This window comes from Ruditapes philippinarum, unplaced genomic scaffold (assembly GCF_026571515.1).
Source record: "Ruditapes philippinarum isolate M1 unplaced genomic scaffold, ASM2657151v2 ctg4902_1_1_1_1, whole genome shotgun sequence".
NCBI classification, from domain to species: Eukaryota; Metazoa; Mollusca; class Bivalvia; order Venerida; family Veneridae; genus Ruditapes; species Ruditapes philippinarum.
Genome location: NW_026857753.1, coordinates 66,773 through 83,307, shown reverse-complemented (window position 1 = coordinate 83,307; position 16,535 = coordinate 66,773). Strand labels below are relative to the sequence as shown.

At 33.6% G+C, this 16,535-nt stretch overlaps 2 protein-coding genes across 4 annotated transcripts in view; one reads left to right on the top strand and one right to left on the bottom strand.

The window, feature by feature from the left end:
* Positions 1-242: 242 nt before the first annotated feature.
* LOC132750843 (uncharacterized) lies at positions 243-5,718 on the bottom strand. Its single transcript, XM_060740896.1, has 7 exons — positions 5,470-5,718; positions 5,014-5,140; positions 4,496-4,603; positions 2,518-2,602; positions 2,052-2,202; positions 1,539-1,618; positions 243-521 (listed from the first exon to the last, which is right to left on the bottom strand). The coding sequence occupies exons 2-7, from the start codon at positions 5,121-5,123 to the stop codon at positions 402-404; spliced, it is 654 nt and encodes a 217-aa protein (XP_060596879.1). The 5' UTR covers positions 5,124-5,140; positions 5,470-5,718; the 3' UTR covers positions 243-401.
* The window catches only part of LOC132750839 (uncharacterized), a 61,573-nt gene continuing 50,384 nt past the window's right edge, over positions 5,347-16,535 (top strand). Inside the window, exon 1 of one of the 3 annotated variants that reach the window (XM_060740891.1) lies at positions 5,347-5,370. The gene's annotated coding sequence lies outside the window, so the exon portion shown is untranslated. Of the gene's footprint in view, positions 5,371-5,874; positions 6,005-7,728; positions 7,887-16,535 lie in introns of those variants that run through there. The other 2 variants (XM_060740890.1, XM_060740889.1) reach the window with 2 other exon arrangements.

Below are 16,535 nucleotides of genomic sequence, written 5' to 3'. Positions count from 1 at the left end.
AACTAGAAAGATACCCTACTGAACAAAATATAACTTAACAATTACAACTATTACAATAATGTTAACAAGGGGTCCACTAGCCCATATTCGCTCACCTGGTCTGAATGGTACAACATTCGCTATATTTATGAGTTGGACAAAGTTTTAGTATGATCTTGATTTCTGACTGACCTTAAAACCAACAGGGTCATCTACTAGTCATGCCCAACTTCCACACCAAATCTTAGAAGTGTAGATCCATGGTGTTCAAAAGAATATTCTTTTTTTTTTTGTTTAATATGTATATAAAGGGAACCCATGATAACACAGATTATCAACCCGTTTTGTATAAAGACATCGTTCATTATATTACGTATATATTGAGTTTTGTATATCACAGTATCAATATTAAACTTCTCCAGTTAACAAATCTTAAGTGTCTCGATCTCAGCCTCAATGTTTGCCCTTGCTTTGTCCTCAAATTTTCTCCGGAATATTTCAGTAGCGTAAATATTCGGAACGGTCAGAAACGATTGCAACACCTGAAATATAGAATGTTCAAATGTGGATACAAGCTTCGCTTACATAACATATATGGTGGAAAAAATGAACTTCGTTTTTTTTTGTTTTTTGTTTGTAAATTCAAACGGTAAGGAATCTATTAAGATGTCTCGACCAGCCCATCGGTTGATATCAAGACATTCATGATTGGTCTACTTTGATAAATTAAGCCCCTTTTTTTAATGAACAACATCTTTTTTCTTCTGAATAAACAGTTTTTACATGTAATATAAGTATAATTATGTACATGTATATTTCATATGTGACATACCATATTGAATGATACTCTTATACAGAGTGTGTACTAATCCAGATTCTATCAAGAAGCACTGTTATATCAATATTGTACGAGGCTACAGCCGAGTATAATATAGATTTTGCAGATATGTACGAGTCCAGTAGAATATGTATTGTATTCAACAATGTATAGTTCACGCCATTAAATGTTTGACATTTTGACAAAACTTTGTTACTTCTATTATAATAAATATTCTATATACATTTTTGAACTCTGAAATTGAAAACGAGGTTTGACCGGATGCAATTATGATTAGACATAGATTGTTGGACTCAGAAAATGAAAAACGAGGCAAAATTGATAAGACTAGGTTCATCACATGGTAAAACGCTTGAATTTCACTGATTACATTTTATACATAAGATGTGAAATAAAAATAAATACGAAATGGTTTAGTTACATGGAAAAACAAGCAACCTCATGTGTTAAATAAACATACAATGTACATGTACATTTGTTTATTAAAACATATTGGAACTGACCGACAGAGTCACAAAAAAGCGAGAAGTGAAAGCAATTCATGCTATCATAAGAACATATTTATTGCAGCCACGACAAAATTTAGGAGAAATAAGTATGAATATCGCATGGTCTTTTCTGATAGAAAATGAATGTTAATAAAGAGCTATGCTGGAATCAATGCATTCAAAGTAAGTTTCTGTCTTCAGATAATGGCAAGGAATTATTGAAATATACTTACTTTGGCTCTGCCTTCTTTAAATAGCAACTCAGGTATGTGTATGTACTCTTTTCGTATATTATCAGCATATGTTTTATAACCTGGAAAATTAAATTCACTCCCCTATCATACATCATGAAAGAATCAATCAAATGATATACATATATACAGTTTACACACTTTTTCTGTCGCTGTATAATAAAATACTATATAATATCTAATAAAGTTTTTAAAAAGCATACAGTAAATTTTGAATCTGAGGCGAATACACCTCTGTTAGCAACAGCGCTTAAACTCACAAAACTAGATCAAAAAGACGCACTCATTCAAACCTTATTAGCAAAATGTTCTAGATATCCATAAGAAATAAACTATTTATATAATTGCGGCAATCATCGATTTATATGTCACCAAGATATATGTTTCTTTAAATACTGGGTACTTAATCGTTTGATAAATTGATGCCAAGCATATAGTAATTCCAGATTAAGAAGTTAAAGTTATTTTATCTTTAAATAAAGTAAAAATAAGTACTAGAATCGGAAGTCCCTAATATAGCCATGTCCATATCGAGGAAATAGTGCAAGTCATCTTGACCATAAACTCCCGGCATCCTGTGAACTTCCGTCGAGTGCTGCTTCGTCGCAATTATCCAATCATATACAGCCTTACTGTCTCTATCATGCTTTGAAGAAATATAGATATAAAACCATTTAATGAAGTGAACATTATATTTTACACAACCCTACGCAGAATTTTAAAGAGAATGACAAGGCATCCACAAAGTGAAACTATAATGAAATTTAGACAATACTACAATAGCATACACAAAAGTCTCGATCAATGAGTTTCAATAAAAAGTGAAAACTTGAGTCTAATGTCTAATGATCAATTAAAAAAATTCAAGGTTGATCTATTCTACACCTCACATGGCCAAATTAATCCTAAATTTTACTCTATTAAAGATACATTGGTATAATTTTAGTGCAAAGAAACATACCTTTGTTTCAAAGTGCGATGAGAATTCCTCGAACAAAGCTGCACTTTTCTCTTCATTATCTTTCTCTTTAGGTTCATACACTAAGCTTTAAAATCGTTAATTTATATAAATTATATACATAACGTGTTACACATTTTAACTATACAATGTATGTATTATACGAAATTAAAAAGCAAACAATATAAGATAATAATTATAATTTCACATTATAAGTGTTAGTCAGTAAAAAGAGGCAGACATAATCAACGTGATACTCGTTGACAGAGACAATAGTATCGCTTTAATGCTATGTTTATTTGTGATATTCGACCTTTTCCGGTAAGTGATCATAGTTACCATGCTGGCACTACTTGTCAATCACATACTTACTCGCTCGCGCATTCAATCATACACATTCGCGTACTCACACTCGCACACTCATACTCGCGTTCTAGCTCACTCGCGCACTCACACTCGCACTCTAACACACTCAAGCACTCATACTCGTGCTAACTCACACTTGCGCCCACTCACACACGCGAACACTCACACCCGCACACAATCACACCCGCGCACAAAACTCACTCACACACACACACACACGCGCACACACACACACACGCACGCTCAATTTCACTCGCGCTTACTTACACTCGCGCTCACTCGAACGCTTGAACTAAATTCAGCATCATCAGAGACAATGTTTAATATCAAATCTAATTATATTACCTTCCTTTTGAAGGTAAAGGGCCCATGAGTTGGGATATTGATCAGAAAGTGTTGTTACCTATAAGGTCAATGTGATCTTGACCTCTGACCCCTTAACGCCAAAAGATCCATTGAGGTCATCTTCTGACCAAAAGCAATGCATCTGTAAAGCTTGAATGTCAAGGGTCCATGGGTTGTCCAATTATTGATAGAAAACCGTTTTGAAATACATGGTCAATGCAACCTTGACCTTAGTCCCCTGACCCCAAAATCATTTGGGGTCATCTACTGGCCAATACCAATGCACCTTCAAAATTTGAGGGCCAACAGCACATGAGTTGTCAAGTTATTGATCTGAAATGTGACCTTGACCTTTGACCCCTTGACTCCAAAATCAGTAGGGGTCATCAGCTGGTCATGAACAATCATCAAACCAAGTTTGAAGTTCCTACGCCCAAGCGTTCATAAATTATTGATCGGAAACCGTTTTTACCTACAAGGTCAATGTGACCTTGACCTTTGACCGCTTGACCCCAAAATCAATTGAGGATATCTGCTGGTCATGCACAATCATCAAACCTAGTTTGAAGTCTAAGCGTTCTTTAATTATTGATCGGAAACCGTTTTTACCTAAAGGGTCAATGTGACCTTGACCTTTGACCCTTTGACCTAAAATTCAATAGGGGTCATCTGCTGGTCATGAACAATCATCATACCAAATTTGAAGTTCCTAGGCCTAAGCGTTCTTTAGTTATCACTTGGAAACCGTTTTTACCTACAAGGTTAATGTGACCTTGACCTTTGACTCTTTGACTCCAAAATCAATAGGGATCATCTACTGGTCATGAACAATCATCATACCAAGTTTGAAGTTCCAAGGCCTATGCGTTCTTTAGTTATCACTCGGAAACCATTTGGTCTACGGACCGACCGACAGACATTATGCAAAGCAATATAAAAGGGGGGCATAAAAATGAATTATAAAAAACATTCCCATATGAGTTATTTCCCTTTCAAAATATAGGCCTTTTTGGTTCTAGAGCAGACGATATTTTTTAATTTCTTTATAGTATTCCTTTCCGTGAATCGCTATATGCCACCGCAGATTGTGGTGGCATAGAAATACACAGAGGAATTTGTGAGCGGTTTATTTTTTCATGGACGTTCTTTCCAAGGTGCTGATGAGAGAACTTAAGATTAACACAATTACATATTAGGATAAGTTTTAAACTTGGTTTAGCATTAGGTGGAACGGAAATTAAAAAATAACTGTATAAATATATGATCTTACTCGTGAAAGAATATAGCCATTGCTACTAAATTTGGTCTTGAGAGTTTATCCCTCACTTCGTCAAAGAGAGAAAACATATGTGTCACGTGGTTTAAAGTATGGTAGTATCTGAAATATGAATGAAAACATTTATTTTTATTTTAAGTAAATTAGACTCTATTTGTAAAATCAGTGGCCAAGTGTCATTGAATTACTTGATGGAATAAATGTGATACCAAAATTGAGACTATTTATGAAGAAGTTAAATGATGATCGAATTTGTGCATTTATTATCTTTCTACAGGCACTTTATGCCTCAGAAACGATTTTTTTTTTCATTCTAAAGAATGGGGAAAGGGCAAATATGAGTTTTATAACGTTTAAATAACGGTTTTAGAGCATATATATAAAAAGAGTTTACAGGTGATTGGTCAATGAGTTACTTTTTGGAAACCAAAAAATGAAAACCTTTTGGGGAAATAGAAATAAAATCATTTCTGGGGCATAATGGGACTTTCAAATAATAGAGATCACGTTACCGTTGTTTTTCTGAATACTTTGATACTATCAGCTTCCAATATGTTTCCACAATATCATGATTCACAATGAACGGGCGGCAGCACGTGATCCAGTTCTGCTGAAGGGCCATCTACTCAGCAACTAACACTAGATTGAGATTTATGTAAAGAATATGAGAACAATCAAAAGGAAAGGCGGAATTCAATGAAAGCAGTCCCCTATCAAACCCCGGCGACACAAAACACACACACGGAACCAAGTAAGACAGGCATAAAACTGTATCGGTAAATATATTTTAAATAATATTTTCGTGTTTAAGCGATCAATTCGTTAATTACATGGATAACCGGAAGTGAGATGGCAGTGCCAAATTTGCTGTAAAAATATTGCATCGTAACACAAAATACTCATTGTATTGTCTTTAACTCTAGACAATCAAACAACAACTTAGTTTGTAACTAAAGAATGATTCATACACAAAACTATATTCGGTCCGGATATGAGTGTTCTCTTTCGTTTATAACTTGATTTATTTTCGCAAAATAGTCGAGGATTTTTTTAATCGAACTGTCTGAGGCATACTGGATGCTAGCACAATGACTCGTCTATGATGTTGCAAAATACAGTTATATAAATATACATAAAACTAATAACGGTTTAACAAATAAAATATCATTTCACAAAATGTATGGATCTATGAACAAATAAAATACCAATTCATAAAATTTTATATAAATGAATAAACTATGATTTAAGTTAATTAATGGAAGTGGCTATATACGTGTAGCCAAAAGTTCTAGCCGTACGTGAGTCATGTACAGCTAGCCAGGACACACTGTATTGTCTAGCCGTGCGGTATTTTTTAAAATTTATATGAAAGGCAAAAATGCATGTGTTATTTTTTGTCTTTAAACGATGATTTAATCAAGACACAGCAATTGTCTTTGTATGTTTACTCTTTAAAGATGAATCGCCATGTACTGGCCAAAAAGGTTGTCATCTCCAGATAACGTAAGTTAATACATACATGTATTATTTAATATACAATTATGAAAATTCACAGATAAGAAAATGGTTACGACAAACTAGAAACATAAAAACTAAAAGCACACAAAAAACTTATTTAAAACGATTAGCATATTTATATTGTTGTTTATGAAACATTAAACATGAGCATATAGTTGGCGCGATAGCTCAGTTGGTTAAACCACTGATTATCACTCCTGAGGTCCCGGGTTTGATCTTGGGTTACACCCTTGGATTTTTCAGAGACACTTTCAAAGTTTCCCATCTACCTTGATGTGTACTGGTAAGAAATTCAGGTAATCCTCGCATGTATCAATGCTATACACTGGACATGTAAAAGAACCAAGGGGTCTATTCCATAAGAGCTTGGGACTGGTTCCCGGATTCCCTCGTATCTCATAGCTGTCTCTTTAATGTATACAATGTATACCTGCTTAGAGTGATCGTAAACGATTTTAAAGCAGTATGATGATAAGGATATCTAAAATACCATTATTTTTTCAACTAAATAAAATTATTATTATTATAAAATACATGTTATACACAATGCTATCGGACAAAGTGATATAGGGTTACAATGACAGCCCATTAAGCTCGAAAGCTTAAATTTCCAATTGGGTCATATATTTGTACATGTATGTATATGACCAAGTTTATATTTTCATTAAAAAATAGATGATGAAATATTATAATTTCGAATAAAAAATTCTAAATATAAGTATTTAAGATCCTGTTTACGTGGATTTAATCAATACACATAAACTTTTATCAATACACATGCGGTCGGTCTATTTACCCCAAGACACCCCAAGACTACCCCAAGACACCCCAAGACTACCCCAAGACACCCCAAGACTATCCCAAGACACCCCAAGACTACCCCAAGACACCCCAAGACTACCCCAAGACACCCCAAGACTATCCCAAGACACCCTAAGACTACCCCAAGACACTTTGTTTAACTGATATGTAATTACGATCTTATTTTACAGTGTAACACATGTAATTTTCAAGAAGACAGGATCGAGAGTCATATGGGAGCTCTGCTTTTATAATCATATTTCGAAATACCCACAAAGTAGCTCTATCAAGAAATGAAAATTCGAGAAATTTATTTGCAATACTCGGAATACCGGCTGTTCAACAGCCCTGCCAACTGAGCTATCCTGCACCTGACAAGAGATTAAACACCCCCTATATAATCTATATTGTCTGCAAAATCTAAAATCCTTCTTTATTTAACTTGTCTGCAAAATCCCTCTATGTTTAACTTGTCTGCAAAGTATACCGACACGCAGCTTAATTGTAAACACATCTTCTCCTCTTTTTAGTGAACAGTTCTAAACCGTCACATACTCCGCCCCTACATTGAAATTCGAATTTCTCAAGGTTACAGAGCTATATAAGATTAAACTTTGAGTTATATGCAGTCATTGTTTCATGTTAGGCACAAAATGCCACAGGGTGAGAAAATATGTACATAGCTGACCGGAACTCGAACCCAGGGCCCTCTACTAAATGGCTCTACAGTATCTATACTATCTGACTACTTACTCATCTTCTCCCCTATATTCTCGTGACAAAGGTGAAGTAATATCAAGGGAGATAGAACTTTATAATATTAAATACTGTACATAAATGATATCTTCATTCTATTACATTACAGAAGAATTTCGCATTTTAAATTCCGACAGGAACATATTCTGTATGAAAGCAAAGTTCGTATTCGAGCGAATAGGAAATGGGAATTTTATTTTCTATTAAATTTATCTGACGAAGTTTTTCATCTATGTTTGCAAGTAATGACAGTCTCTCTAAAATTGTGGGATGGTCATCAATTCATTTATGCCATTTTTTGGACATAATGGTGGGTATCATTTTATACCATTTCCAAAAGAATAAAACAATTTTATTTTTAATCCTGTGACCACAGGAACTTGAAATTCTATCAATATTAATGATTATTAGTACTCCCCGCTGGTACCGCGTCCTTGCCCATTCCGATGTAATCAGAAAATTTGTTTCTTTACACATTGATTGACGATTGAATGTCACCAAATACTGTTTCCACCATTAAAGTGAAAGTGGAAGTGCTGCTTTTGTGAATTTGGATAAAAATTGTTAGAATTTTTTTTCATTTCAAATAAATTCTGTCATTGATAGGAAAATCGAAAGCTGCCTGTGTGTGCTGAAAAAACTTCTTTATTTTACCCCATATTTAACGGTTAAACTTATAATTTCATGTTCCAACAGATGAAAGTTGTCTGCTGAAACTGTAATGACAGCATATTCTGTTACAAACAATTATACTGAAGCCAAAAAGGGTCATCAATTAACATACCACGGTACCATAGTGCTCTCCGTATAAGCTCCCATTCTAAACATGGCTGACCGACCATAGATGTTTCTAATTAAAATCATTGAGTTATTCTATGATAGACATGTGTATTTTAAGATGCGAGGGCTAAACACAATTCAATAAAATAGTAAATATAAGATATTTTTATTTGTACAATTTACTGGAAATAATAAGTACAGTGGTACCATAGGGGACCATCCTATATCCAAAATATACCCCCTATACAGTATAAATAAACATATTTTAACAAATTACTTTTATAAATACATTTGAAAGGGAAACCCCAAACAAGAACGGTAAATCTTTGAAATAATAAGTACTTTCGTTTTAAAAAAAATTGAGTAGACTCTATTTGATATGGCCCAGCAAATAAATTCAGCCTTGTCGTAAGAAAGAAATCAGTCATTTGTTCTAGTTTGACAGTATTTTACTTGCAAACTTGTTATTTTTGGAACTTGTTAAAAATAATTTTACTAAATATTATTCTCCTCGAATCAACATCCAGTGACGTCACGAAATGGAGTCGGCGACAAACTCAGATCATGGGAAATAATCAGAAAATGTTGAATTATTCCTACATAGCTAGGCAATTAAAAACAGTTATCGGTGGTATTTGATGCATTTATGTATTGTTTATCGAAATGGCCAGATAGAATATTTTGATCCGTTGTTTTGTTGATTTGTTCGGCGTAAATTATGTTGGGGTAGGGAAAAGGCGTTTCATTCCTTGTGTTTATTTATAGTATATAGGGGGTATATATTTGGATATTATCATTAATATTGGTTATTTGATAGAATTTCAAGTTCCTGTGCTGTGACCATACAGTCAATAAAATTTATGAATTTAAATTAAGAGCCCGAATTCCAGTTTTGAATTGATTGAATTTTATTCTACTATATATTTAACTTAATTTTCTTAAAATTTCAGTTGGCTCGAACTATTTTTCTGTGGCCATGGGCCACCCATAGGTGTTTGGCGCCTTGATTGGTCACTAACCCCGGGGCCCCCTCACACACTCTACTAGTACTACCCTCCTACCTCTTAAAACCATGTATTTGTTAAATACCGGATATGACATATATTTTTAAAAGTAATTATTATTACACATGTCACTTTTGTATTAATTTTTTCTTGATACAGTGTTTTATAATAATAAAATGATTTATGATATGCAGTTATAGTTATGTAACTTGCCCAGATCATATACTTTGTATGGATAAGTAAGTGTGTAAATTATGAAGCCATTGGTACAAGAAAAATCCAACTTGCCGTTCTAGGTTAACCTCGTACGGACAGACGGACGGACGTTCCAACATTTTGGGTTTAGGGGCTATTTTCTTTGTTTTCTTAAGAGCTACTAGCCCATAAACCCTTTGATCACGGAATGAACCTATTGTTCTCTTTTGTTCTCTTTCCTGTTATATAGCCCCTAAACCCAAAATGTTTGCTCGGACAGACGGACGGACAGTTCAATTACTATATGCCCGGGGCATAAAAACTTACACTAATGTTATAACATATGTACAGTACAATGCATTGGTATGACTACTGTTAATGTGTATAAAAAGGGCAGTAGAGGTGTCACTTCTTAGTACACTATTTGGGGTGCAAATGATAAATGCATCAAAATCATTACAGCCATTTTACCTTCCCCACTTTATAATATTACCAAATATGGAAACTTGTCTAGATCTGCCAGATGGTTATCGCTTAATACAAAAGATTATTTTTTTAATTTATCACTTGAAAAAACTTTATAACAATTTAAGATTTTATTAATAAGAACCCCTATGAATATTTAGTGGTACATCATATAAATAAATGTTTTAAATACACCTAAGACTGAGGTACATTGTAAATGATAAAACTCTACAATATTTTATAAAAAAAAATACCTTTCTTTGAAATTTTTTTATCACTATCTTAAACAAGTGACTAGTTTGATATAGTTAAAGTTGGGCAATTTATGTTATGTCACTTAAACAATTTCTTATTGTTTTTCTGATAACATCTGACAATCAAGTATGGCATTCCTGCAAGTGTTGAAGCAGGGTCTTTCAAAATAGAATGGTCTGGAAACACGCTATGTAAACCCTTCTCGCTACAATTAAACATGTCTCGGTATAAATCGGTATAGTTTGCTACAAGCAAATTGTGTAAATGTTCAAGAAAAGGGTGAATATTAAATACAAGAGCAAAAATGAAAATTTTAACGACATGATGTCATTTAAAAATCTTTAAACTTTTGAAAAAAGGGATAAATATTTCAGGAAATGATGTTTTTTAAAGCCATCTTTGTTAAAAAACATAGATTGTTTGTTCAGAATATTTGCCGATAATCGGCGCCATTTTGAAAATGCACCAAATTAAACATCAAATATTTGCAAATAATATCGTGAAATATTATAATATTTTTACATGATACGATTTAATAACATCTTTTTTCTGTAAAATTAATTTCTATTTTGTCATTGAACAATGCATAAATTTAAAAAAAGCTCATGAAACTCGCACCTATTTTCAAATATGAGCAGTAGATTTTTACCTTGACACCGGGAACGAAAAATTTCTAATTTCATTGCAAATCTATAAAATTGTAACTTTTAAAGTAAAAACTGATAATATACATGTAATGTAGTCAGAGTTAGTTTTTAGTATTTTTTTGATTGATTTAACAAAATATTATCTTCTAATTTGATTTTTGAATGGTGCTGTGCTATGCCATATCACGTGACTCAACCGAGACAGCATTTTTCGTAAAATTGGTCTGTCTCCAGACCATTCTATTTGAAAGACCCTGGTTGAAGTACATACAACAAGTGACTTTATGTACTTAGGTCAAGGATGACATCAGCGCCACAGAATTAAGAATGTGTTTGAATTTAGGTTGTGATTGAAAATTGGTTGTTTTGGGATATAAATGAACTTTTTTCTTTAATCTAAAAATTAAATGACTTTTAACTTTCTTACAACATAGTACTTAAGAATTCATAGAAAAATAATTAATTTATAAAATATAAGTCATATTCGGTATCTTCTGTCCGCTACGGATATGACTTTTATAGAATGTAATTCGAATATAACTTATAACTTTTTTATTTAAGGTCATACAGCCTTTATTTATTGACAGATTTGTATTATAATTGGTAGGAAGATGACTTACATGGTATTCTTCCTTTAGATGGAGTGAGGGGTCAGTTGGGTCAAGGTCAACAGTGCTAAAAATAGATTTGTACACTTTTGCCATTACAGCCTTTATATATTGACAGATTTATTTCATATTTGGTAGGAAAATAAGTTGCATGATATTCTTCCTTTAGATGGAGTTAGGGGTCAGTTGGGTCAAGATCACCAGTGCTAAAAAAAGATTTTTTACACTTTTGCCCATACAGTCTTTATTTATTGACAGATTTATTTCATAATTGGTAGGAAAATAACTTGCATGATATTCTTCCTTTTGATAGAGGTAGGGGTCAGTTGGTCAAGGGTGCCAATTACAGATTTCTACACATAATTGGTTTTCTTCATGAACTGCGATAATTTGCTTGCATCTCTTAGTAACCAATTGTTCTTCCTTATCAATTAAAAAAGTGTTAACAATTAATGAAGGCATTTACTTACCGAGTTTAATAGCTAAAGGCTTTTGAGAGAAATAATCAAGATGAAAAGGCTAAGATGGAAAAGAAACTGAAGGATAGAGTAAAACATGCTCAGGTGAAGACACATACAAATTAGATACTTCACTCTCTAAAGTTAAATTATTGACAACAGTGAGCGCGGGGGCATTTGTGTTTATCAAACACAGATTCTTTTTTAAAATCGAAAATCGTCGAATAGACTGTTGTGAAATTTTCTACAATTTTTTGTAGCCCTGATTTGTCTTGAACAAATTCTTTAGTGGTGATAACCCTGCTGTTCGAATTTAGTTTAAGATATTACTGGGAGTGACCCAAGTGAGTCATATCATTATACTCCCGAAACGAAGTTGGGGGGGGGGGGTATATAGGAGTCACTCAGTTTGTCGGTCTGTCCAGCGGTGCATTGCATTTTTCTTGTCCGGAGCATAACTTGAAGACTAATCGTTGGAATTAATGGTCAAGCACATTGAGAGGAAGTGCAGTGCACAAGAACCTTAACTCCATCTTCACTTATTACAGAGTTATTGCTCTTTGTTACTTTTCCTTGTCCGGAGCGTAACTTGAAAAGTACTGATTGGAATTCAAAACAACTTAATACAGTGGTCAAGTACAATAAGAGGAAGTGCAGTGTACAAGAACCATAACTTTATCTAAAGTAGTTACAGAGTTATTGCCCTTTGTTACTTTTCCATTGTTTTTTTTGTCCGGAGCATAACTTGAAGACTAATGGTTGGAATTCAATACAACTTTAAACATTGGTCAAGCACAATAAGAGAAAGTGCAGTGCACAAGAACCATAACTCCATCTTGACTAATTACATAGTTATTGCCCTTTGTTACTTTTCCTTGTCCGGAGCATAACTTGAAAACTACTACTTGGAATTCAAAACAACTTCATACAATGGTCAAGCACAATAAGAGGAAGTGCAGTGCACAAGAACCATAACTCTTTCTTGACTCATTTCAGAGTTATTGCCCTTTGTTACTTATTTTGTTCAGTGCTTAACTTGAAAACTAGTAGTTGGAATTCAATACAACTTCATACAATGGTCAAGCGCAATGAAAGGAAGTGCAGTGTACAATACCATAACTCCATCTTCAGTATTTGTAGAGTTATTGCCCTTTGTTCCTTTTCCTTGTCTGGTGCATAACCTAAAAACTAATGTTTAGAATTCAATGCAATTTCATACAATGGTCAGCGCAATGAGAGAAAGTGCAGTAACTCTTTCTGGACTTATTACAGAGTAATTCAATAAAACTTCATCAATGGTCAACCACATTGAAAGGAAATGCAACATACAAGAACCACAACTATCTTTAATAGCCCACAACCATAACTCTATTTCAATTCTTTTGCAAGGTATTCTGTTACTAGTAACAGTAGTAGCAGTCTTGCGGGGGTATTAATCACATTTAGTGATAGTTCTAGTTACAGACAAACTCACCTTGACCTTGATTTGTGCTTTCTGGTTAGCTCAATTGCAGGGTTCAATTCCCCGCCAGTGCTGGGAACATTTGTTGTGATTGATCTTTTCAATGCTCTGACATGTACAGAATTAAATAGCACATCCTTAGGAATGTGAAGGCATCTACTACTGGTGTACCGTGTAGTGGGTAAACTGTGCTCTGGTGAATTCAGTGTGGCTTGCTGCTGTTATCTTGAGGATAAACTACAAATACACCCACTTGACCTTAAAGCAACACGCCTCCAAATTCTTGCTAATTTTTGTGAAAATTTTGGAAGGAAGAAAATAATTTACACATTGAAAATGGCACTTACAACCAATTAAATGACCAAAGAGAGGTCAAAATATGCAAAAATAGCACTTTACTGATTTAATAATGACTAATACAGTAGAAATATGGTGAAAAATACTGCAAAATTGCACATAACATGGAAATTGTTACTTTTCTAATGAATCTTCTTCCTTTTCTTAAAAGCTCAGTACATTTTTCTCAAGATTGATTTTCTTGAAATAGTTAGGTTCATCTGGAGGCATACAGCTTAACAGGTACCACCTGGTTAGCTCAATTGGTAGACTGTTGGACTGTGACTCGGGTGGACAGGACTGTGCAGATCACTTTAATTGTGATCAGTCATAAATTCCTTTCTTAATGTGGTCATTCGCACTGATCATCTGCTCTGGAATGTACAGAAGTATTAAACTTATAACCATTCCTTGCAAAAGTGAAGACAGCTTGCTCAGGAATGAAAGGTGGTGGTGAATTTAATGTAGTATATTGTTGTATTTTCTGACCGAAGGTCAGTAAATACAAAGCTGATATTCAATCTCTGACACAGAATTTCACGACAAACCTAACAATAAGAAGTTCTCAAAACAGCTTAAAACTAGCGATTTAAAAAAGGAAATATTTTTATTTTGATACAAGTATTCAAGTATCCAACAAATTACAACGCATTCAAAATTTAAAAGTAGCGTTGTCTTATAGAATTGTCAATAAATTCACAATCACAAATAACGCGGATGAATTTGATTTTAATCAATGAAAATGCTATTTTTAGCGATGTGGATTACCGAATACTACACAAATAAATCTGACTGCTGAGTAGTGGAATATATAGATTCTACATGTCGGACTGTTTCGGCGAGAAGATTTTCGCTAAATTATTTACTTCAATTTTAAACAACAGGTTTATCCTGAACAAAATACCTCGAAATTATTAAGGATTATACAATGGAAGTTCTAAATTTAGAATGACTAGATTTTATTCAGGCATCGTTTATATAACTTCTCCGTGGTGCAGGGGTTACGTGCTCGTCTAGTGTGTGAGAGGTCTGGAGTTCAAATCCCAGTCGAGGCAACTTTTTTTTTTTTTTTTTTTTTTCATTTTTATGTGAGTGTTTCACTTATATAATTATGCTGTTATGAAAAAGCCCCATCATGAAGGGTAATAAAAGAATGATTTTTTGATGCAACTCTACTGTAGTTATGCAAAATTCCGTATGCATCAAACTCTGGTGCCTTGCAAGATGAATTATAGTACATAAAAATAAACTAATACAGGAAAATACATACAGATATACAGTACTATTTAGATTGCAAAGATCAGAAAATACCACAGAGCTTGCAGCCCTTTGATTTTGCTTTGATCTGGGGAATAAAATGCATACAAACACCCAACCCTTGACCCTAATTATAATGTTGCCCCACTTCAGTGATGCACATGTTTATAGATTTAGAATTCCCTTGCATGACCTTGTTCTTTAATGTAAAACAATAAACAGCATTTCTGCCATTAATGTTAGAAAATTTATGCCCAATGGATGATTTATTAGTTAATAAATTTATTGATTAGCAAAAAAAGGTTAGCAATTTTTGTGAGGAGCACTCACTTGGAGTACATAATAAACTGAATACTTACAACATTAGTATTAAAGTACTTCAGTTCTGAATTGTTCCCAAAGTGGTCTACTTTCTTTTCCTGTAATATTATATTAAAAAATTGAAGTGCAACTATAAGTCAAGAATAGCTATGATATGTGTTACATAAACAATACATGTATAATATTATTTATAAGTCATTGTTAACAAGTTAACACACAGAGGTTTATTGTTCGGTTATAGATTGAGTACTTAATGTTTCAGAGGGTCAAAGTAAGATGAAAAAAAAAACACAACAATTATTCAATTATACCATACAGATATTAATAAGTGCCTTTGTTATTATATGTTTTACATTCATAACTACATAAGTATATGTTTAAAAATTAAAATGTTATGGTACTGGAAGTGAAAAACTAGGGAGAGATTATCATTGTGTGAGGGGAATCACACCTGGGGCTTTGTTTACACGGGTAGGGAATTATGTGCTCTTCCCTTGGGGAAAATATCTCAGCATTTTCTTTGCCCGATTGAATTTTCACAGATTTTATTTTTAATATCAACTTAAAAGTGGACTTTAAAGGACTGTAGAACCATGACATTTTAAGTAAATGATTTACCTATCTAGATGTCTGTGTACCAGGTCTGGATGGACTTATATGCCTGTCTAATGAACGGATTAGTTTCACCTAGTCAATGTTGCCTGCAGCACCAATGGCTGCTTCTAGAGGAATCCCCCAGAATCCCAATGGGCCCTTTGCCATCAGGGGTTACAGCCAATCAAGGTTATGAAACATATACTCACGTACTCGACCTATCTCGTACCAAGGTCAGTGAGCACCACAGGACATAAGTACATTTTACAGAGACTTAATGTATAACAGATATGTAGCTTTATGCATTTTAGAACAAATATTAGTACTTTACAAGATGTGCATGTTTGAAAGTTGATTCAAATATAGACATACAAATGTACATGTATCTTAAGACATATCTGATCCTAGATTTGATCCTAATATTTTGATCTTTTTAATTTCTATTGTCAATTTCTCAATGTTTTCAGTGCAGCCACACTCTTGGCCTCATTCTAAATCAATATTTACAGACCTTGGTATTTGATTGACAAAAGTTTCCAAATGTCTCAGTAACTAAATGCACTGGTATTTCAAAGGG